At 35.4% G+C, this 23447-nt stretch overlaps 2 protein-coding genes across 2 annotated transcripts in view; one reads left to right on the top strand and one right to left on the bottom strand.

Annotated features, from left to right (window-relative positions):
* The first annotated feature begins 1817 nt into the window (after window positions 1-1817).
* eif6 (eukaryotic translation initiation factor 6) lies at window positions 1818-9107 on the top strand. The gene is made up of 7 exons (XM_084424933.1): window positions 1818-1959; window positions 2658-2799; window positions 4883-4968; window positions 5568-5743; window positions 7362-7538; window positions 8320-8501; window positions 8668-9107. Exons 2-7 carry the CDS (start codon window positions 2693-2695, stop codon window positions 8675-8677), a joined length of 738 nt encoding a protein of 245 aa, XP_084281059.1. The 5' UTR covers window positions 1818-1959; window positions 2658-2692; the 3' UTR covers window positions 8678-9107.
* A 3-nt stretch (window positions 9108-9110) lies between these two features.
* esyt1b (extended synaptotagmin-like protein 1b) overlaps window positions 9111-23447 on the bottom strand; it is a 31245-nt gene continuing 16908 nt past the window's right edge. Inside the window, exons 26-52 of the mRNA XM_084424932.1 lie at window positions 22892-22998; window positions 22347-22500; window positions 22077-22253; window positions 21911-21993; window positions 21384-21432; window positions 21120-21209; window positions 20478-20573; window positions 20311-20382; window positions 20136-20222; window positions 18177-18323; window positions 17890-18059; window positions 17660-17792; window positions 17083-17195; window positions 16832-16940; window positions 16500-16676; window positions 16235-16317; window positions 15316-15364; window positions 15140-15229; window positions 14949-15044; window positions 14552-14623; window positions 14347-14433; window positions 12449-12595; window positions 12192-12331; window positions 11888-12019; window positions 11441-11549; window positions 10724-10773; window positions 9111-10549 (exon numbers count right to left, since the gene is read on the bottom strand). Of these exons, the coding sequence (XP_084281058.1) occupies window positions 10522-10549; window positions 10724-10773; window positions 11441-11549; window positions 11888-12019; window positions 12192-12331; window positions 12449-12595; window positions 14347-14433; window positions 14552-14623; window positions 14949-15044; window positions 15140-15229; window positions 15316-15364; window positions 16235-16317; window positions 16500-16676; window positions 16832-16940; window positions 17083-17195; window positions 17660-17792; window positions 17890-18059; window positions 18177-18323; window positions 20136-20222; window positions 20311-20382; window positions 20478-20573; window positions 21120-21209; window positions 21384-21432; window positions 21911-21993; window positions 22077-22253; window positions 22347-22500; window positions 22892-22998 (2847 nt within the window). The 3' untranslated portion in view covers window positions 9111-10521. The remainder of the gene's footprint in view (window positions 10550-10723; window positions 10774-11440; window positions 11550-11887; window positions 12020-12191; window positions 12332-12448; window positions 12596-14346; window positions 14434-14551; window positions 14624-14948; window positions 15045-15139; window positions 15230-15315; window positions 15365-16234; window positions 16318-16499; window positions 16677-16831; window positions 16941-17082; window positions 17196-17659; window positions 17793-17889; window positions 18060-18176; window positions 18324-20135; window positions 20223-20310; window positions 20383-20477; window positions 20574-21119; window positions 21210-21383; window positions 21433-21910; window positions 21994-22076; window positions 22254-22346; window positions 22501-22891; window positions 22999-23447) is intronic.

Below are 23447 nucleotides of genomic sequence, written 5' to 3'. Positions count from 1 at the left end.
TGGCACTCATTCATGGATGAAACGATTCATATAGTTGGTCTCTGGTCTTTAGTACCAGTTAGTGCAAGATATCATGAAGCTCATGTCGTCTACCTTTCTTGTGCCTATTCGGCATTGAGGCAGGTCGGTGTCTGGATCCAAATGATCCCGGGGGTCAGAACCAGTATCAGTTTGGATACTGGATGAAGATGCTTCACCTTGGAATGGCAGATTGCCTGGATTCCTCTGTCGCTGGTCAGCAGCTGAACTGGTACTTTGATCCGACCCCATTTCCTTAAAATACATTAGACTTAGATTAGCTTACATATTTTGCATTCACAGTTGCAAAAATATATTTAATTGATTGTTATTTAGATAGATTGCAAATACATTGTAGTCAGGATAAACAAGTTCTACAGTATCAATCCAATACTGTACCATGTTATACCATCCTACTGTATAACATGGTACTCTAATGTACTTAAAATAATACCATTGTAGATCTAAATGAAAAAAATGTTGTATAATTGTTTATTTTTCAGATATCTTTAATAATTCATATGCAATTTTTATGATAATCTTCAGCAGCTGCCTCACAAAACTGTTTGCAGGATTTGGTGAGGCAGGAACTCAAAAGAGACATCATCTCTCTAACTCTAACAGGACAGCAATGTATTGAAGACACTGCAAAAACTGCATACGAAGCAAGCACTTAGGGAGTGTTTGTCACCGTGACTGAGACAAAAACAGATCAATAGTGTGTTAACGAGCCGAGGCACGGCAAAACTTTACCCCACGCAGCCTCCAACCACTGGAATCTAGCGTTTTTTCACAGCTCCGATTAGCTCGCGATGTTTGTTTCCAGGCAGAAACCGCGGGGTGGACGTCGAGGGTCACGGGCGCGCGCTGCTGCAGTGACGTTTCGCAGGTGGTCAGCTAATGGAAGTGTCAACAAAAACGACGTCACACTGAAACTCAATAGTGATTGGCTTACAAATGCACATAGCTAGGAGAGGTGTGTCCTGTTGCTATGCAGGTTTGTAGTGGATGATAAAAACAACATGGCTCGCCATGTCTCAGCTATCCTGTCTATGTGTCTCAGCCATTTGGAAAACAACTGGTTATAGAGATATAAATGTGCTAATCTAAAAAGACATGGGAATATATTTGATTTAATTAATTTATTTATTATAGTGCTGTTAAATTGAATAAGGTATGGCAAAAGTGACTTGTTAAATTCATCAAGTATTTGTAGTATTTGTAAATTCCTTTTTTTTTTAATGTAATTAATTCCTTGTTTTTAAAATATTTATCTTCATTTTATTTTGATCGTATGTTGAACAATGCTATTATATTTTTTCTTTCAATAAAAAATACACTTATCCACAATACCACCAGCATATATGTATCAGTACACTAAACATTTACAATTTAAAAAGCAATTAAAATTCATTCATTTCACAAGGTATTTGTGTAATTCAGATTCTTATATGGCTTTATTAATTTTATTATGATATTTTCATTTGCGTAGTTGAATTATTTCTTATATTGCATCATTATTATTTTAATTACTGTTTAAAAGTACTCAGTAAAAATAAGACTTCGCAACCTATCAAAATATAAAATCAAATCACATCACTTTTATATTTTTTGTTTTTGTTTTACAGAAATAGTCTGTACCATGGTATGTACAGAGGGATATAAATGGATATAAATGCTCAGTCTAATTCAATACAAAAAGCCTTTTTTATTAAGAATATAAATCTTTTGCTGTTCAAGGAATAAGGATCTAACTTAATACACTTGAGAATAAAAACAAAGGCAGCACTGTGTTTCTCATGACAACATGGGTTTGGTTTATCGTATCACATTCATAGATCACGTACCGTAACGCGTTGACGTCACGTCACGTCAGCACGACAGGGAAGTGAATTGAACACGTGGTTTACAGCTTTCCACGCTTCTCCACAGTGACAATCGGTAAATATAAGATTACCGTTGCAATTGTCTTGAGTTTTATTGTAAAGTCATTACATTTAGCATGCAATATGTATTGTTAACCTGTGTTGGCATTTGAGGTCACATAATTGGTAGAGTTTAATGCCTGGAGAAGTTGAAATAACTACATTTAGCCGACTGCTAACTAACGTTACCTCGACTAGTAACTGTTGGCTTACTGTTTTAATTAAAGTTACGTACAACGTGTTTAACCCGCAGGTTTAGCTGAGAATTACTTTATTTAATATTTGTGCCCCAAATACCTATATGTAACGTTACCTTAAAGTACGATAAAAAAATCTTTTAAATAAAGAAAAAAGTTGAACCCGCTGTTGAGCCTAAAATAGCCTTTCGCTTTTTAGTAATATGATTGTTATTCATTATAATAATTTTCTGTTGAAATATGTTTGGTTCTCTTCTGGATCAAAAACTCGTTGTAGAAAAAGTACAATGAAAGCAAGAAATCCAAATAAACAACAGGCATGTATAGAACTTCCCAAAGTCAACTTGCCAGACAATCTTATGTAAATGTGTGTGTGTGTGTGTGTGTGTGTCAACTAATTAATATATTACTGTATATATCCAGACCATGTTACAAATGTTTGTTTTATTATGTTTTTTTGAGTTTTCAGTAATATTTAGGATATTATTATTATCTTAATATAAATGTTTCTCTTTAGTTTCAGACAGCTTTGACCAGTCCCATAGCAGAAAAATGGCAGTCCGTGCGGCATTTGAAAAGAATAATGAGATTGGATGCTTCGCCAAGCTCACAAACACATATTGCTTGGTAGCGATTGGCGGTTCAGAAAACTTTTACAGGTAAGTCATAAATTATATTACTGATGATCTCAACATGGCCAAATATCTGCCCTTACTATATACAGTTTTGGGGGGGGAAATTAAGAGACCACTGCAAAATTAGCAAAATTTTCTGTAATTACTCACCTTCATGTTGTTCCAACCCCGTAAGACTTTCGTTCATCTTTGGAACACAAATTAAGATATTTTTGATTAAATCTGAGAGCTGGCTCACTCCTTCATAGGCTTCTAGGCAATTTCATTGAAGAGACTCAATCGTTTTATATGATGAACAGATTTAATATAGGCTTTTATTCACATATAAACATTGATCAACTCGCACTTCAGTTGTGGTAAACAGAAGCTCTAGCTTGATGTGCGAGAACCAATGAGGTTCATTCTCGTGTGTTGTTTAAAAAAAAATATAAACTAGTTTTCTTTTCATTATTCGAGGTCTGAAAACATGATGTAAGCCCGTCTAAATCGGTCCAATGGTGATATCTGATAGAACAGGTGAAGGTCTCTGCGCGTTACTGTCTTTCCTTTCACACAATACAACAAGATTAAATTACATTTTCTCATATATATTACCTCGTTATTTCATCTGACTCCATGAATGAAAAAGGTTTTAATGATATCCGAGCATCATTAAATGTGAGCGAATATTTGATTATTCCTTTTTACTCTTTACTTATATTTTACCCGTTCATATTAGGAAGCTATGTCGCTCTGAGGTCCTCACGCCCTCTGCTTCACAAGCTCGTCAGTTTTGGTCACAAAACAGAAGTAATTTGCTATACTGTATACCTGAGATTAGCCGCATTCACGCTTACACAATCAAAGATACTTTTGTATAGCCCCCGTGATTGCATACACTTGGAATTAAAGTAACGTTTACTTCAGTACAGGTATGGCCACTATTACAGATATAAGTTGACCAACATTACTTCTCTTATAATAGCTTTGTATTGGCCATGCCGTGGTTTCCCATGCACACTTATCTAAAGTAACATTAAATTAAAACAGAGGTAAGGCACACCCAGATTTAGATTGGTCAAGCAGCATTTTTGCTGTTCTAAAAACTCACTTCTTGTCTTTGCGAACCACGTACACTTGAATTAGTGCCAAATATTAGTTGTCACTAATCTGACGCAAAACTTGCGGGAACATACGAATCTGTTTAATCTACTTGGGAAAACAATTTCAGAGTCAGTCGGAATAAAATCAAATGTAACAATTTATGATGTCAGGTAAATGTATCATGCCAATTTCATAATCAGTTCAAAGATAATAAATACAAAACATCAAATGCTCTGGAATAAAGAGAGAAGATGCGAACCTGATATTATGAAGTACATGATGCGGAGTGTCTTGTATAAACTCAGCATCATGGGCTGATTTGAATTACAAATCACCCTGAGCCTCTTGTTGCATTTCTTTATATAGACAGAGGCTTCTTTCACGTGGAAACATTTGCTAACAATGGTTTATACCTTTTGGGAGCAGGATGCCATTTGCCTGGAAGACACACCTTCCTCTGTGTGCAAGTTATCTCTAAACTCTTAAGAACTTTATTACCTTTTGTTTTACCTCTGTGGAGAATGAGACCTTTGTACCAGTCGCACTGAGACATTTCAAATGATACCAAATATGTATAATACTGTATGATAATTATTCACATTAAACCATATAGATTTTTGGGTGAATATCTGGTGATCTCAGTGTGAGAGAGAGACAACATGGGAGAGGTGATTGACTCTAGAGAGAGTTCAAATGTTAATTTCGAGAAAGGTCCTTTGTCTTCTCGGGGAGTGGGTCGTTCCTCAACCAGACTGCCCGGTATTTTCTAATTTCTCAATTCTTACAATGACATCTTTTTTTGTTATTTTGACCATTTTCTGCCAAAAAAAGCTCTAAATTACTGCTTGTTGCTTGACATTTGGAAGAAATGTTGTCAATAATTTATAGAATAAAACCAAATTGTTCATTTGATTCAGAGAAACCTCTAATTTTGCAATGGTCTTTCCAGAGATATGCCTTCATAAAGTCGCTTCAGAGTCCTTCATCACTTCTTTTCCGAAACACTTTTGGTTTTTCCCCACAGTGTCTTTGAAGGTGAACTGTCAGAAACGATACCTGTTGTTCATGCTTCTATAGCAGGATGTCGAATCATTGGCAGAATGTGTGTGGGTAAGAGCATTTATCTAATCCAATTTATTTTATGTTTGTATACATTTATGCAGGATTAAAGCAACACGAAGTAGGATTTTTTACCTTCAAATAATGTTTCCAAAATCATCAAGTCGTGACAGGGTGAAAGGCACTTATGCCACCGCTTTGCGGTCCTTTATCTGGTATATCCACGTTATGTAAGATTGCCAGATCGGGTCGCGTTTCTGTAGTTCTAATGAGACATAAGAAAACTACAAATTTGACTTGCTTTACGGCAAGCGTTACAATTGTTGATTCCAAGCCGGTGCTGGATAAACCATAGACAGTATATAGGGATAAACAGTGAGCGTGCGCGTGCGACAGTAGGCTAAATTATTTATGACAGCGGTAATAGACAATTCCGCTTCCAACCTGTAGGGCAACCGCAGAGGAAAAGTTCCTTGGTGTTGCTTTAACAACATTTATTTTTATGTTGATTAAAATACAAGAACGCACGTGTCCGTAAATAATGTAGCCTTTCTAAAATTCAATCTAGGTCAGATTAGGTATTTTTTCTGTCCTCATACTTGATGTATAATAAATGTTGTGTGTGTCTGTCTGGGGATGCTCTTCCACAGGAAATCGTCACGGTCTCTTGGTGCCCAACAACACGACAGATCAAGAGTTACAGCACATTAGGAACTGCCTGCCAGATACCGTGCGGATTCAGAGAGTAGAAGAGCGTCTTTCCGCGCTGGGGAACGTCATCGCTTGTAACGACTATGTTGCTCTTGTTCATCCTGACCTAGACAGAGTAAGAACATCCCTAATGGAAGACTGCATGAAATCAGAGCTTTCTCCAAACCCTAAATGGTCTTTATGGGTCTAAATTAGGGCTGCACGGTATTGAAGAAAAATGCGATAGGCCTATGTGATAACTCATTAAATAATGCGATACGATAATGCTTAAAGTGTGTAAAATAAACTTAAACTATCTTTAAAATATTTTAAAAATGATATAACTTACATGTGTTTTTCACATTCTTTTTGTGACAAGAAAACATCCCTACAACTTCTGAAAGTGAACAGCAGTGTTTTACTGTAGCATAAGAAGTGTTATTTTAACATCAGTGTAAACCACAGGGTTTAGGGTTTCAGGAAGGCCTACATTAGGTTTATTTAACAACAGAAACTGAATAATCAAATATAAACATAAAACACTGCTTAGTTTTCACTGTATGAATTAAATGTATATATACTGATTCTTAAGGCGAGACACTACAGGTGAATAGTGTAACATTTTTAGCTAGCAGATGTCACCATGAAACTTTCCCAGTTGATTAGCTACATTAAGATGAGAAAAAAATGTATTACAAGTTTTCTGTAATTTAATGTTTAAATATGCAAATTAGGCAATATCTAATTAAATGTGCGCTAATTTGCATATATTAAAAAAAACGAAATCTGAGTATTGGATAAAGCCAGGTTAAAAAAAATGTCATGGTGTTCACATATTAGATGGGGAAAAAATTACAGAGGGATTTATGGATATATACTTTTGTTATCCTGTAAATCAGACAATACTGTCAATAGCCTTAAATTTTTTATTTTTGCCATGTTTTTTGGAATAAAATGTTATATAAAGGAATAGGAATAATATATTTACAAATCCCTCTGTAAATGTCTTCATAATATAACTAGGTACAAGTCTGGAAAGTTTGGTCTATATAGGTGCTACTGAAGTGGAGATTTCGGACTTGGAGTATGAGAGAAAAGTAATTTTGAGAAAACCGGCTTTAAAGATTTATCATCAGCCAATGAGATTGCGCATTCAGCCCTTTTACTTTCACGATGGGTTGCTCATAAAAAGGAAATGACCATATTTGGATCCGACAGGATTGAGAGAGAGAGCTTCCTAGCGGTGCTTCTGATGACAGGGTGACGGCAGCGATCGCGGAGCAGCGGGAGGATTAGGAACGCAAACTTTTGTTGAATTTATGAGAAATCTACAGACGCAAACAGACAAAGTGTAATACAATGAAGACCTAAATGTGTATTTCAGACTTTTTTTCACCACAAGTCTAAAGGAAGACATGTTATTGAAGACAAATATCCCAAATCTCAAAATTGACCAGTAAAAAAACCCCGATGTTTTTGCCTGCCGTGTCTCGCCTTAAAGCTACAAAAGTTATTCAGCCAAGAGCAGTGAGTGATTTTCTCTTCGTCTTTTGTTCATGACCCCAGTTATTGCAAGCCGCTGCTATATGCACATCGCGATATATACATTTGCGATATTTCAATATATTGTGCAGCCCTAGTCTAAATGATTTCTCAACACTTTCTATTTCTCTAAAAAGCCTGTAAAATGAAGCTCCATGAAGAAATCAGACCGTTTTGGTTTTGTATTAAGTTTAGGGCATTATTGTCCTCAGGAAACAGAAGAGATTCTTGCAGACACTCTAAAGGTGGAAGTGTTCCGGCAGACGATTGCAGAGCAGGTGCTTGTGGGTAGTTACTGCACCTTCAGTAACCAGGGAGGCCTCGTCCACCCCAAAACCTCCATAGAAGATCAAGATGAACTCTCGTCACTCCTGCAAGTGCCTTTAGTGGTGAGTGACTGTTCTGTCACATCTGAGAATCTTATTGACTTGATGAAAAATTCTTCATCCACAGTTGTTATATATTATACTCAAAATATATGCACAAAAGCAAGAGTTTTAAAATATTTTTATTTAGCAAAGATGCATTAATAATTGAATCAAAAATGACGGTAAAGACATTTACGATGTTACAGAATATTTCTATTTAAAATAAAGGCTGTTTTTGTTAAACTTTTCATTCACACAGAATCAAGTAACAAATATATTAAGTAGCACAACTGTTTTCAACATTAATAATAATAATAAGAAATGTTTCTTCAGCTCCAAATCAGCATATTAGAATGATTTCTGAAGGATCATGTGACTGAAAACTGGAGAAATGATGCTGAAAATTCAAATTACGTTTTAAAATATATCAACATAGAAAAGTTAAACTTGCAATGTTTTTGCTGTATTTCTGATTAAATAAATGCAGCCTGGGTGAGCATGATGTTTCAAAAACATTAAAAAAGGTTTACCGACCCCAAACTTTTGAACAGAAGAGTAATTAATGGTGTTTGCTAAGACGAGCATCAGTATTATTTCCTATGCTTAGCTTTTGTATATCAGTATTTATCTATAAATGTGTTTGAAATTACTTAAATAATTTTTGTAGACTACTAGGGACACAAGTATTCACTATATCATCAAACCCTAGACTGAAGTAGCTGTTGTATTTCGGTGGAAACCCTCATGGCTGTATGCAAGAGTTCTGCTCGGCTAATTGATAAACGTGTTGTTTCCCCTCAAGGCTGGAACGGTCAATCGTGGTAGTGAGGTGATCGCTGCTGGTATGGTGGTGAACGACTGGTGTGCTTTCTGTGGACTGGACACCACGAGCACTGAGCTGTCCGTCATCGAGAGCGTCTTCAGATTGAGTGAAACGCAGCCCAGCGCTATCGCAACAACTATGAGAGACTCGCTCATCGACAGGTATGTGATGACAACTTCACATGAGGCTTCTCAGTCCAGAGGGACGTACATATAGGATTAAAATATGTATAAAATGAGCTGATCTTATGCAAAAGACTAATATCTCAAAGTTTGATCTTGTTTCAAGGCAGACTAAACCTCATTATTCCTTTTTTTTTCTTTTCAGTCTCACATAAAACGGTTTTGGATATTTGCGGGAAGATGCCTGAGTGGACCTGGAAGTCGACATTAGATGGTTTGAAGGCTGATTATGTCTCCCTTCAGGGAGAAGCGCACTCTTGCCTTCATACCATTAAGGAAACATGTTGTCATTGTAATATCCATGTGTGAATTGCCTGTCGCACTCTTTTTTTGTAAAATGCCAAAACAAAAAATACCTTGTTAGATGGCTGCTTTTATCTGAATTAGTCACTTCAAATAAAAGACCACATTCTTTAAATGGTGACAAATGTAGAACTTGTTTCCTTACACAATGCAGCATCAATAAAGCTGTGCATGATCAACACTGACTGGTTTATTAAATAAAAACCTCCACAGTAGGTCTTATTAGTGATTACGTATTAATGCTTATGCAGTCTGACGACCAATAAAAGGCTTTTGACAACATCCTGATGCAATAACTGTTTTATTGAGAGCTGTGAAAGTAAGACGATACATTCAGAAATGTGCCAGTATGAATAGTGCAGTTCAGCTGAACATGGTCATCTTTAACACGGCTTGATTCTTTGGTATTTTCTGATTTGCATATATACATTTTAGCACATTAAAGCATGTTTAATGTAGAATATGAAAATTGCGGTAATAAAAGTAACAAACGTAGTGACACCAAATGAATGGAATGCAGCAAAATATAAAAATAAAAAATAAACTAAATGGCAAAAAAAAGTTGACCGCTGTTCAAAAGTTTGGGGCTGGTAAGATGTTTTTGAAAGAAGTTTCTTAAAAGGCGTGTGTGTGTGTGTGTGTGTGTGGAGGAAGCATATTTTAAACATGGAAAAAATCATACAAATAGGAAGAAGAAAAAAAGGCATTTGCTTTTGGTCTAGATCTGTGTTCATGGTTCCCATCCAATGAGTTTCCATGTCTTTTACAGTTGCTCACTATTACCGTAGCCATTCATGGTTCAATTTTATTAAAATCATTTTGTAGAAATATACTGGATAGGAGTTCCATTTGTGACGCCAATCATTGACTTTCTGAAACTCAGAACCAGAAATTTAAACTCAGTATATAAATGGTCATGATGTTAACATTTTATGTTCCATAACATTTGCAGGCCTTGAAGGGCATTTCAATTTAAAGGTTTTTCATATCCGTGGGAACCCCATGTACAAGAACTGTGGTTTTTGCCAACATAAATGAGAATCATAAAAATGACCAGAAAATAACACTTTTAAGTCTAAAATCTAACAAAATGTAACAAGCTTCAATAATATATTTTGAGTAAAAAAAAGTTTATGGATATTGGGCATCACAATGGACTGCAGAAGCTACACAACAAGCCACATCGATGTGTAAACAGCAGATATTTGCAACACTATAGTGGGAGATCTGCAATAATAACACCATAAAAGTCATCTTAAATATTTCTAAGGTGACGCGTAGACGTTCTTACAGGCTGTCTAAATAAAACCACTTTGCAGAGAGTTCTCTCAATTATATTCTTAAAATGAAACCCTTCTAAATGTAAACGCAAAAGGAACGTCCTGCAACCTGTGCAGGAATACGAGACCCTTTCCTGACAACATTCAATTCTCTGATACTGACATACAGATATCACCGATTTATGGATCAGTTCTGATATAATACTCTAACCTTGATTTGTCAATGCAAGAATGATATGTTCAAATCACAATGATCATTCATATTCTTCATATCAATTAGTCACTCATCTGTTGATAGGAAATGTGTGGTTTGGTGAAGTTATGAAAAAAGAGGGCAGGGAAGCGTTGGCAGCGACGGTGACCTGATGAACTTCAGGAAGAGGTTTAAGATTGGCTGTGAAGTGCTCAGGGTTCAGTTAGTTCTGCTCTTCTTTCAGATCAAACCTGACAAGAGGAAGATGATACAAACAGATTAAATGAACAGTTAATCTAAACTCAACTATTGAAGAGGTTAAACAAAGGTATCAGAACTAAATAAATCAAACATATAATTCCATGAGGAATTGTTGCTTAGTAAAAATATTGGTATGTTTGTGCATTATCAGTCCCAAAACTCACCATTCTGTGACTCCGGAGAGAAAGTCGACCTGTCCCAGGTCTATCTGCACCTACAAGAATAAATCAAAAATATATATTATTAAATCAATTATTAAAAGCACATTTATACACATTTATAAAATATTTAATTTAATAAATATTTCAATATATATTTCTTTAATATATTTTTTAATTAATTTATATCAATTAAATTCTGTATTTGTTAGTGGCACAGAGTCCCAGGACACGTTGAAAAACAAGAATATATCAACAATACATTAAACACTAAACTTTTTTTATTACATGATTTTTATCATTACTAAATCAATTGTGAAGAATAAATGTATAAAAATATATAAAATGAAATCAAATACATAATATTATTGTATTCACATTTCAATATTTATCTAATCAAAATTATATTTTATTTAATTTTATATTTTTTAAATACATTTATATAAATGAAATAAATTATATGAAAGTCATATGACACATTGAAAAAAAAAATTGTCTTGTTTTCCAGTGAAAATATCTAAACAAATACATCTTACAAAGTTAAAATGTTGTTAGATTTATTAATAAATAAATAAAATACAAAAAAAAAAAAGTCTTTTCTAACCCAATTTCGTGCACATTTATTTTGTTAGGATGTTTCCAAATTTTGAACAGACAATGAGACACAAATACTGTGTATGAAAATGATTCCTGTGCAGCTGAAGTGAACCGGTGCGGACTGACCTGGCCGATCACATCTTTGTCTCGATTCATGAAGGACGAGGATGCGTTTTTCACACAAACGCTGAGCTCTCGTCTCTTCGCCTCCTCTGCACTCATGTCAAACTCAAACCTACGGAACAACATTCCAGATGATGACATACACTGGGTCAAGGACTCCTAAAACACACTTCAAACCACTTCACATCTAAGATAGAACATGCAAACACATTTGAGAACATAAAACCAAAACACTTACACAACAGAATGCTTTAAAGATTAATCAGACACACCATCCTTATAGTATTCAAATGTATGAATGATCTTATTTATACACCATGGTATTTAAATGGTAAAAATCAAGCTATTACCATGGTACATAGTTTGAAGAACAGATTACAATTCACTTAAATGTCTCTCTTACTCATGAACGACAGACACACACACACACACACACACTCATCTCCAAACCTTTCATTGAACTCTGGGTTCAGGCTTTTCTTCTTCACACTCGTCTTTCTTTTCGTGGCCTTGCTTTTATCCGGCAGCAGAATGAGGGAGACGTAGGTGTCTAAACTGTCTTTAGATGATGTAACCAGACCCCTGAAAACACACCAACACAGAGCGTCCTCACTTTACCTCAAACTTTAGACTTACACAGGCAACTTATAAACTTGAAAAAACATTTCTTGGTTGCTCAAACAGGTATATATAATCATGCCAACACTCTACACCCTACAATATAAGCACGAATACAATCCACAGGTAACCAGACCTGCACGCATGGATGGTCACTGTGAGCTGTTTCTGGAAGGACAGTGAGATTTTGATCTGTCCAGTGGTGGCCGTCTGCTTATTACTCAAAACTGGACCTGAACCCATGGCTACTAAGGCCGCCATCTTTGAATCCAAAATCTGGATAAAACAGAACATGTGGGTTTATAGTTTGAGCTATTGTCTTCATGTATACTATTATTTCTTAACTCTTTAGAAGTTCAAACAAAAAAAATATTGAAGATAACGTTGTCTAACCTTCAGCTGTGCCCTGAGGAGAACCTGGCTCTGTGGTAAAGCTCCATCCAGATCGAGCCATTGGTCCATCAGTAGATCTGGTTTTGAAAGCAGCTCTCTGATTGGTAGAATCAACGAGCCAGTGGGTTGATCAAAGGCACTTGAGAACTGCACAAAATGACAATAAATGAAAAGTGAGTATGAAATCATCATAGTTCATGGCCTGAAACAAAAAGCAAACACCGTTCTAAGTTAAAAGCACTATCCACTTCGTAATGCAGCACAACTGATTGTTGCGTTCTCGTTGTTGCCACAAGGGGCGCTAGAGCGGCATTAACACAAACTATCTTCTTCGAGACAGATTTCTTTTTCATGTTAACTACTGTCATGCTGAGCAAGTTAGTTATTTATAATGAGTGAAACTGTTGATGTATTTTTCACATGTTCTTGTTTTTTGTGGAATATTGCAGTATTTACCCTTGGACATCATTTTTTTAATTCATGTGCCCTCAAAATCTTGAATCAAAATAACTTCCCTCCCTCTTGTCACTTGGCAACTTGTCACTCACATGAGATCCACCAATAGCAAACCACAACCATCCAATCAAGCTGTTTCACTTCGATATACATCACAATTACCAGAGTTCTTGCGAGAGCACAATTTGAATTTGCTCAGCGAGTTACTCTGGCGTCGAGTAATGATGCTCATTAACTATGCCGTTGTATCCGAGCTGCACCAATCACATCGGGTTATCTGATATAGGCGTGCCTGAGGCGAGCTAAACAGAAGACGACAGCGCTGCGACGTTGAAGTCATTAGTAAACATTGCAAGATGGCTATGGATGAACACCAGTTGTTTGAAACGGCTTTGGCCGCTACAATGAACGAGTTAGACTTGGCTTTTTATCTAAAAGAGGAACAGAAGACGCCGCTCGAATCGTTCCTTTGCAAGAAGGGCGTTTTTGCTGTTTTGCCGACCGGATACGGCAAGAGTCTAATCTACCAGTTAGCTCCGCTGGTAGCTAAGCGTATGGGGCTTGTTGTGATTGGTCGTAGTGTTATCCAATTGCGTGCAGTGAGATTTTCAAACGCATGCTTGGTGCCGCCCCTCGAGCTGGCCGATTTTCATTAGTCGATGCCAGACCATTAATCTTTCAGATTTAGGTCTGGATTTCAAGGCTACATCACAATAGGGAAGACGATCACAACTTCCAATTCATGCCGACTTTAACAAGACAGACATTGACGTCCTGCACTGTGCTTACAATAATGACCATTTTAAATATATATGATCATATTTTGCAGTTGCTGAATGGTGCATCATTTTATTGCATGTCATCTTCACTAAATAGTATTTTAAATACTAAACTCTTTCCCCGTTATTGACGGATTTTTGTGTCATTTAGGACACAATGCTTCCCCATCATCTACGCAAATATTTGACAATCCACGTTTTCACTGTTATACGGTAGGGGGCGCTATAAGGCTTCTTCTGAGAGTACTGAATCTCCTCATCAAAACACAGGCGAATAAGAAGCAGAAACAAGCGATAGCATATGTAAGCAGATGCTTATGTAAAATAACGCAATCATCAACATTAAACAGCATATTAATCAAAACTGTCTAGCGTTACTGAATGAAGAGTAAACCCAGAATGAGCTTTAGGACTGTGAAGCTTTGGGGGTGTTGCTGGACTCGATCTACTCCATCTGCTTTCCAGACGTACATGATTTTCTCAGCTTTTGTTCAAAATGTTGCTTTTTTATGAAACTTGACCACATTCAAGTGTTGATAAAAAAAAAAGAACAAATGAAGCTAGAATAAAATGTTTTTTTTTGTTTGATCAAAAATGGCACTTAATTTTTTTAAATGCTGTTGAGGAAAGAGTTAATTGCATTTCTGACAACAATACCCTCACCTTAATGACAAGTATGTCCTTTTTGGGATCATGAACCAGAAAGTCAAAAGCTTCATTCCAGCGAGGAGAGGTTGAACGATCACACACCTTTACATTAGAGAGAACAGAAATATGAATTTAAATAGATTACACATAGATGAAAATATATGGCATATAACTTTTTACAGTACTGCATGATTGTCATTATTGATAAAAAATCTCCTGCCTTGGTTTTGTAAGATGTTCCTCCAAGTACAAGTTCAGCGGCAGCTTTGGGTTCCTTTCCACTTTTCTTCAACTAGACACCAATATAACCATGATTACTTACCAAGATTTATTACCAGGTTTTAATTAGCTTACGTTACTCTTCCAGTACAAATGTAATAATTCCATTAAAATGAGATTGCATTAATAAAGACCATTTCTAAATACTTAATTGACTAGAATAAATATACTGACAGAAATGCTCAAAATGTATAAAATATGTAAACATAAAGGAAATAGAAATATACATATAATATTATGATGAATACTTACATTTTATGATATATATACACACATTATCAATCATAAAGTATATATATATCAGAAAAAGATGTGATTTATTTGTGTGAATGACTCACAGGCAGTTCATGAGCTCTGTCTAAAAGAATAAACAGCAACGCTGCTGACGGCACAGATTTGTTCTGATAGGACTGAGTGCTTTGCATCTGCATTACCTGATAAAAATAAAATAAAAACTCTTTAAGTATTAAGTCATTTTTTGTATAAACAAAGAATCAACAGACTCCATGTGTCTTCATTTAAAACTGACTTGTTCCAATCTATCCCGCTGTGTTGCGGTGGGCAGCCACTCCAGAACCAAATGGACTCGACCGTGTTTTATATCATTCAAAGTAAACCACTGGAACAGAAAAGCAGGGAAAGATGAATGCGCTTATTGTGTTGTGATCTTACGAATCCGAGCCAAATGGGATGATTGATACTCACTTCATCATTGTACTGGGACCTGATGATGCCTCCCAGTTTGAGCTTGAACCTGAGCACACATGAAGACAAACGTGTCATTTATGTCGATTATAGTATCTGAAATAATATGTTTGACTTTGTCTTTAAATTCTCAGAAGCTCAGAAGAATCTCCTTTGTTCTCATTACTATAATACTGAGTGTGTATATATATATATATATATTCTTTGAACAAAAAGTTTAAAAAAGAACAGCATTTATTCATAATAGAAATCTTTTGTAACAATATGCACTACCGTTCAAAAGTTTGGGGTCAGTAATTTTTTTCTTTCTGTATTTGAAAGAAATCAATACTTTTATTCAGTAAAGATGTGTTAAATTGATAAAACGTGATAGTAAAGATTCATATTGCTAGAAAAGATTTCCATTTTGAATAAATGCTGTTCTTTTTTACTTTTTATTCATCAATGAATCCTGAAAAATTATTCGTTTCAAAAAAAATTTATTAAGCAACACAACTGTTTCCAACATTAATAATAACTGAGTATCAAATCATCATATTAGAATGATTTCTGAAGGATCATGTGACACTGAAGACTGGAGTAATGATGCTGAAAATTCAGCTTTGCATCACAGAAATAAATTATTTTTCAAAGTATATTCAAATAGAAAACAATTATTTTAAATTGTAATGATATTTCACAATATTACAGTTTTTCCTCTATTTTTTATCAAATAAATGCAGCCTTGGTGATCAGAAGTGACTTCTTTCAAAAACATTAACAATAGTAATGTTTTCCAACTTTTGAGCGGTGCTGTATATACACATATATTACAGTAATGAGAAATCGAGGGAAAATGTGCCTAATTGTTCAATAAGATTAGTTTAATGATGCAAAAAAAATGTTTCCACTTAGTAAAAGAGATTATAAATATACTAACCTTCCAAGGAAATCATCAGAGTCGACATCCTTGTCATAGACCTCAAACTTCACCTCTAGATTATGATCAGGACTCAGAATCATCTAGTAAATAAAAAAAAAGAGTAACAAACATTAAGCCCTTTTAATGTTTTTTTTTTTTTTTTTTTTTTACAGATAATAATTAAAAAGATATTTAGAAATATTAAAGAGTTGAGCAGAACTAGAGAAAAGAAAAAAAACATGATATCTCGAAATTTTTCCAAACTACATTATCTTATTCCCACCTCATACATCTCATTCCAGGTGGGGTTGAGGTTCTCCTTGATCACATGACTCTTAAAGGTCGTGTCTCCGATATGGATCTTGACATACGGGTCGCTCTTCCCCTTCACCATCCCACCCATCATGTTGTCCTTCGCAACTAGATCTTGAGCCTCCAAAAGATGGATACGCAGCAGCCCCTATGGGACAGATATTAAACAACAACAGCGACATTAAAAGAATGCTAATGTGATCCTGCCATGCAAGACATGTTCCAGCATCCTTAAACCTAATACTAAAAGCAGAGGGCATGTTGATCCAGGAACCTGAAAGGTCAAGAAAATAACAGACTCACTTTAGTGCCAAAGCTGGGGTCATGGCTAGTCTTTTGGGGTCGTGCGTCTGTTGAACTAGAGACCTTTGACTCTTCTGCAGAAACACTGGGAGAAACCTTCTTGTGAGCCCTGTTTAACATGAACACACACACACAGACATAAACTAATCTTTATATGATCATAATACACTATTGTTATGATAAATGGAATATTACTTTGTTAATTCAAGCTAAATTAGGTTCAATTATCAAAACCATAAAAAAAAACTCACTGTTCTACTGGTTTATCCACATGTTGTTGCTCTTCATGGGATGATCCAAATGTTTTTACTGGTTCCATATATCCAGCCACACTAGAAGTGGAATCAGGAAGTTTGCTGAGATCCTGTCAATGAAAAGCAACAAATGAGCAAATCATTTTTTTAAATAAAATAAAATAAAATAATAGCTGTGGTCACCGTTCACTTTCAACAAAACAATACTGTTTATTGTATTTTTTTTAATTAAATTTTTTAATTAATTAAAAATGTATTTTTAAAATAAACATATTTATATATATTTATTTAAATATGATATATACATACTGTATCTGAAATACATCTGATGGAAATGTTTATTTGATGTTGAATGTCAATTAAAAAACACAAATAATATCAAATTGTATTTTATTTTAATTATATTTTAATATAATATACAAATATAATCAAATAAATTATTTACATTAAAATTCAATGAATAATACAAATATAAATAAAATAATAAACAAAACATGAAATTAAATCAATCAATTATTAATTCATTCAAATAAAATCTTCGAGTGAGTTACGCTTTACACACACACACACTAACCTCAGTGTCAGGCTGTGTTTTCGGTGCAGACGGCGTGTGATGCTCTTCAACGACAAGGGCGGCTGTTTGTTTTTGAGGTTCTTCGGGCCGTGGTGTGGGTACTGGTAGAGTAAAGGCTGCTAGGTCACTGATCCTGTTGGTCATGAGCACAAAATAATCTGGTTTAGCTCTCAAGACAAAATGATATGATTTATATTAAATCAGTAATCATCAGAAAAAAAAAATCAAACCCTTTTGCTGGCAGCTTCTTCTTCTCAGACTCCTTACTGACTGCAGCTTGTGAATGTTCAACAGTGACTGGTGCTTTTTCTACATGCTGTTCACCCACCGAATGCTGTTCTTCAACAACAACAGGCTTTTTACGCTGAAGGACACTTGTATCCATTCTCGAGTCCAAAATCTGATAATAAAGTAGAGAAATTAGGCATTTATAAAGGTCAAGATTTGACACACCGATTGCAAAATATCCATGTATCCTTTTTTTGACTGTAGTTTCTAGAAAAAGTAATTCTTTCACCTTAAGTTGTGCTCTCAGCAGAATTTGACTGTCAGGACTGGCTCCATCCAAACTCAGCCATTGGTCCATCAGTAGATCTGGTTTTGAAAGCAACTCTCTGATTGGTAGAACCACACAACCCAAGGGCTGCTCAAAGGCACTTGAAAGCTACAGCAGTGAAATGAGAGAAAAATATGAACAAAGATGTTTGAATTATTCATTTAAATTTTAAATAAATGATATAATAAATGTACATGTATTATACTTTTAATAATAATACTTAATATTATTATTCCTATTATATATAATACTAATAATTAGATAATTAAACATTCTACTTAATATAAATAATAGACACAATGTATGATATTAAATTTAGATAATATATCATGTCAAACCCCAGGACATGTTGACTACCCAAATATAGACATTTAAACTTGTTTATTTCCAGATATTACTTTTCATGTAGTGTTTGTGAATGTAAAAGGTCTGCAAAGTTTCAAAGATCAAAGAGTTGTTACTGTTTCCCAAAAGAAAGAACCGATTCTGAACCGCCTGAAATGAGTCGTCAGTGTTTCCAGTCTCACTTCCTGCACGGTCCTACATAAGCCCTATTCGGACGGGACTAGTTTCACAGGGGGACGTTAGAGAAATTTCTCTTTCACAGACGTACTTTGAGATTTGAATCCTGTCCGAATCTGCCATGTCTGTCTTTTTCTCACACGACCTCTGTAAAAATTCCAGAGCAAATGACCTACTGTTTTTCGTCAAACTCGGCGGTCCTCAGAGAAATCAAATCCCGTCCGAATGCAAATGTCTGTGATTGTCGAAAATGTTTTTTCTTGTGTGTTTTGGTCAACGTGAACTACCGTACAATCTCTCGCTATCGCGCCGGTATTCAAGTTTCTGCTTTTTGCGCACCGATAATGGATGTGGATGTGTTCGGTACACTGCGAAGAAATAAAAAAATGAAATCAACAAGAAGAGCCAAATCACGTAAACTGTTAAGACTGGCTACTGTAATATCAGTTTCAGGTAAGATTACTTTCATTTCTGCACTTAATCACATAACGTGTAAATTATATAAGTTAAAACTTTTTATTCCAGTGGGTTTATTATAAGAACCCAGTTCTATAAAATCATGATGATAAATGTTTAGTTTTTTTATACTACAATTTTTATAAAATGTTTACAAAACACTAAATACGTCGTTAGGACGTTTTACTTTATATTTCAAAGTGCTTAATTTTAAAAGTACTTAATTTCAAAATACATTTGATCAAATTTCATACACAATCCACGCATTCTGAACACGTGATCTTCTGCAATGCCCACATGTAAAACAGAGACACTCCTACCTCGGTAATAAACACGGAGATGTTAGTCCCGTCCGAATCCGTACATGAAATCACAGACGTAGGTTGATAAGAACTGTAACTCAAACGTCGTTTGGAAAACTAGTACCATCCGAATAAGGCTATACAGTAGGTTTGTAACAGATTTGAACTTCATTGGCTGCCAGACATCTACTTTTCCCCGCCCTCAAACACTGTAGTTGTAGCTGAAGCCTAGAGGAGTTTGGTTCGTGTTGTCGACGTGTCAACGTCAATCCACTTCGCATGCAATTCAAAAGGACGAGGACTCGTGCTGGAATTGATACGGTAAAACCGACGCCATCGCTACTGTTACTATTGCTGAGGAAGATCCAGAGGTGAAATTCAGATATGGTAATGAGTGTTTGGTTTCCGACACGCGCTATAAGCGATAGACCAATCACAACAGACTGTGCCATCTGACCAATCAGAGCAGAGCAGGCTCTCAGAAAGGAGGGATTTAGAGAGACTGAATCTTTTGGCGTTTCAGACACTGTGAGAAAAGAGGTGATGCTGCAAATGCGAGAAAATTTACGTGGTTTTTGACCATGGATGCATGTAAACCTGTAAACCTCCAAAACAAAATTAGGAACCTAATCTACTTCACCTTTATAATAAGAACCTCCTCTTTTGGGTTGTGAACCAGGAAGTGAAAATCTTCACTCCACTGAGGAGATGTGGCGCGGTCACACACCTTTAAAGAGAACAGCAAAGAAGTTGCTTACATTAAGGGCCAGAAATTGGACACACAACTTTATCTTCACATAAGGCACAAGTTCCACCTTGGTTTTATGAGAAATGTCACCGAAAACCAGCTCTGCAGCAGCTTTAGGCTCCTTTCCACTCTTCTTCAGCTGCACACATGAACACAAATGAAAGTGTTTTGATCACAGCAGCTGAACTGTATTTGTGTGAAAATGCTTGTAAGTGCATGCGTGTAAGACGGTACCGGCAGGTCATGAGCTCTCTCCAAGAGGACGGAGAACAGAGCTGCCGACGGCACGGATTTGTTCAGGAATGAATGTTCTGACTGTAACTGCAGAGCCTGGACATGAAGAAACACAAGAACACAATTCAAAATGCAGGTTGAGATTGAGACAGAAATTCTAATGCCAAATTAAATCCTAAAAAATATATTCACATTAAATATACTTCATAATAATACTACAAAATAAACAAATATATATTTAAAAAATTTATTTCATATTAAAATAAAGTTTACACTTTAAACAGAAATTCTTATGCCAAATTAAATCCTAAAAAATATATTCACATTAAATATTTTATTTTATTTTAAATATTATTTATATTATATTAAGTATAGTATTTGTATTGCATGTATTTGATTAAAAAAAAAGATGGTAAAAACAGTTATATTGTGAAATATTATTAAAATAATTTACAATTTATATCATTTATTCCTGAGATGCAAAGACTTGAAGTAAATCATTTAAATAAATAAAAATAAGGTTTATAAAAAAGGTCTAGAATAGATGCATTGCACATGAATCAAATTACTATTGATACTCAAAAACATCATATGAATTAATATAATATAATTAATATTATATATGTCAGCTTTAATAATGACCTTTTGCAGTCGGTCAGGTTGTGTTACTGTGGGCAGCCACTCCAGAATCATATGAACACGGCCATGTTTGACATCACTCAGAGAAAACCACTGACACAGAGAAAGAAAACACAACGGAATTAATATATTACAATACTTTCTCACCTTACCGGTAAACTTACTAGCAAACTGAATGCCAATATAAGACAATTTGTCTAAACTGTTCAAAATCCAGTCACTAGAGAATGAGAAATGAGGAAAAGATACTAGTGATGATGCACTCACTTCATCAGTCAGCTGGGACTGAATGATCTCTTGTAAGCTGATCTTCAGCCTGTGGACACATACAGGATCAGTAAAATGACACGGACAAGCATCATGCCAACATGCCAACATGCCAATGCGTGTTTGACTTTCATCCACATGCCAGTGTTATTTTACTATTATTTATATACCATTATAGTATTTATCACAGTAAAGTTACTTTAAAACAATTTGTGTTGTATAAAGCACAAAAGGTGACTTGACTATTAATAAATAGCTTGAATTTATATGTCCAATTTTAATTTTAATTCTTGTGTGCTTTTGCATTTTTATTACATTTTTGATATTTATATTTAGCTTTATTTTTATTTCAGCTTTAGTAATTCTAGCACTTTTTGTTTCAGTTACATTTAAAAAAAAAAAAGTTAATAAACACATTTTAGATCCAATATTTATTTTAGATTTATTACATTTATTTTTATTTTAGCTAACACAAAGTATTTTTAATAGTTTTAGTTTTATTTAACAATTACAACGCTGCCACATACCTTCCCAAAAAGTCGTCTTTGTCCATGTCCTTGTCAAAAACCTCCACAAGGACATCAGAAGTCGAGCTGGAGGCCAGAAGCAGCTGGGAAAAGCATTGATCACATGATATTAGATATAAAACCATTTTAACATCAACTAAAACAGCATCTGAGGACCTAAACCCACCTCATACATCTCATTCCAGGTAGGATTGAGGTTCTCCTTGATCACATGACTCTTAAAGGTCGTGTCTCCGATATGGATCTTGACATACGGGTCGCTCTTCCCCTTCTTCATCCCACCCATCATGTTGTCCTTCGCAACCAGATCTTGAGCCTCCAGCAGGTGGAGGCGGAGCACGCCCTAAAAAACATAAAACGTTCTCACTATGTTGGTGTGTTTGCATTTATAAGCCATATCAACAATACCATCATCTGTCAGCCTAATATTTCTCACCTTGGTGCCAAAGCTGGGGTCAGGGCTGGTGTGTAGGGGTCGAAGGTCATCTGAGCTGGACACTTCCGTGACCTCTGGGAATTCATCCTCTTCTGGGACTGACACAGAGGAAGTCCTGCTGACAGGAGACGGTGGGACCTCTTCAATACTAGACCTAAAACCCCCCAAACAAACACAGACACGCACGTTAAAGTCAAAGTGAGTTTATTGTCTATGTGGTCAAAGAAGTTACATAACATGAAACATTATTCCTTTTAAACAAAATATCAATAAACACACATACTTAACAGTCGAGTATAATCATTAAAATAAATACACACATTTAAATACAGCTTTCTCTAGAACATTAACCAGCAATGGATTTATAGAATTCCTATTTAATTTTTAAGAGGAATTACGAGTGAAATATCAGGTGTTCAGCAGAACTGTTTATTTCAATGAAATGAAAGAACTTCAGTTTAAGGCACTGCTTATTAAATATCATCTTCTAGATTGTTAAGGTATATGTTTGAGGGCTCCATGACGTGAAATTCTCCTCCTCTCACTTTTGCACTAATTCCTCCTCCCGTTTTCTTCTAATGCTGGATGCTTCAGGACGTTTCGGCTCCTCGTGCTGGTCTTCAGAGCTCTCCGTCTCTTTAGGGCAAAGAATCTACAACATAACATCATAACATCACATGATAACATCATATCACGCCATCTCAGAGTCGGACAGCTGCCTTCTAAAAATCAGCATCCTTGTAAATATCCAATATCCTTGAAATAATGATAGGAAAAGCCTCGCCCCACACGATGACGGGATTGGTTACATGCTTCAGGGCTTGACATTAATACCTGCCAACCTGCCAAATGCGGGTATATTTCAGCAGTGCCGTGTAACGCAGTCACTCCTACTAGCCACTTTGGCGGGCTGAATTTGATATATATTTAATATATATATACAATTTGCACATGTTTGTCTTAAAGCATGCTAAAAACACCACATAGACATATAAACAACATTAAAAATTAGATTTTCACCACAGGGGGTCTCAATATTTAAAAAATTATTGCAATAATATTTCATAGTATTACTGTCTTTACTGTATTTTGATCGATTAA

The sequence above is a fragment of the Rutilus rutilus genome (assembly GCF_951802725.1).
Source record: "Rutilus rutilus genome assembly, chromosome: 12".
NCBI lineage: Eukaryota > Metazoa > Chordata > Actinopteri > Cypriniformes > Leuciscidae > Rutilus > Rutilus rutilus.
The sequence above is the reverse complement of the archived record's forward strand: the minus strand, read 5'-3'. Positions and strand labels throughout refer to the sequence as shown.

Bases quoted from the DNA above. Each gene is read 5' to 3' on its own strand.
- eif6 (XM_084424933.1), top strand. From the start codon at position 2,693: ATGGCAGTCCGTGCGGCATTTGAAAAGAATAATGAGATTGGATGCTTC. The intron at 2,800-4,882 runs GTAAGTCATAAA...TTTTCCCCACAG, and splicing joins GGTTCAGAAAACTTTTACAG to TGTCTTTGAAGGTGAACTGT. The intron at 7,539-8,319 runs GTGAGTGACTGT...TTTCCCCTCAAG, and splicing joins TCCTGCAAGTGCCTTTAGTG to GCTGGAACGGTCAATCGTGG.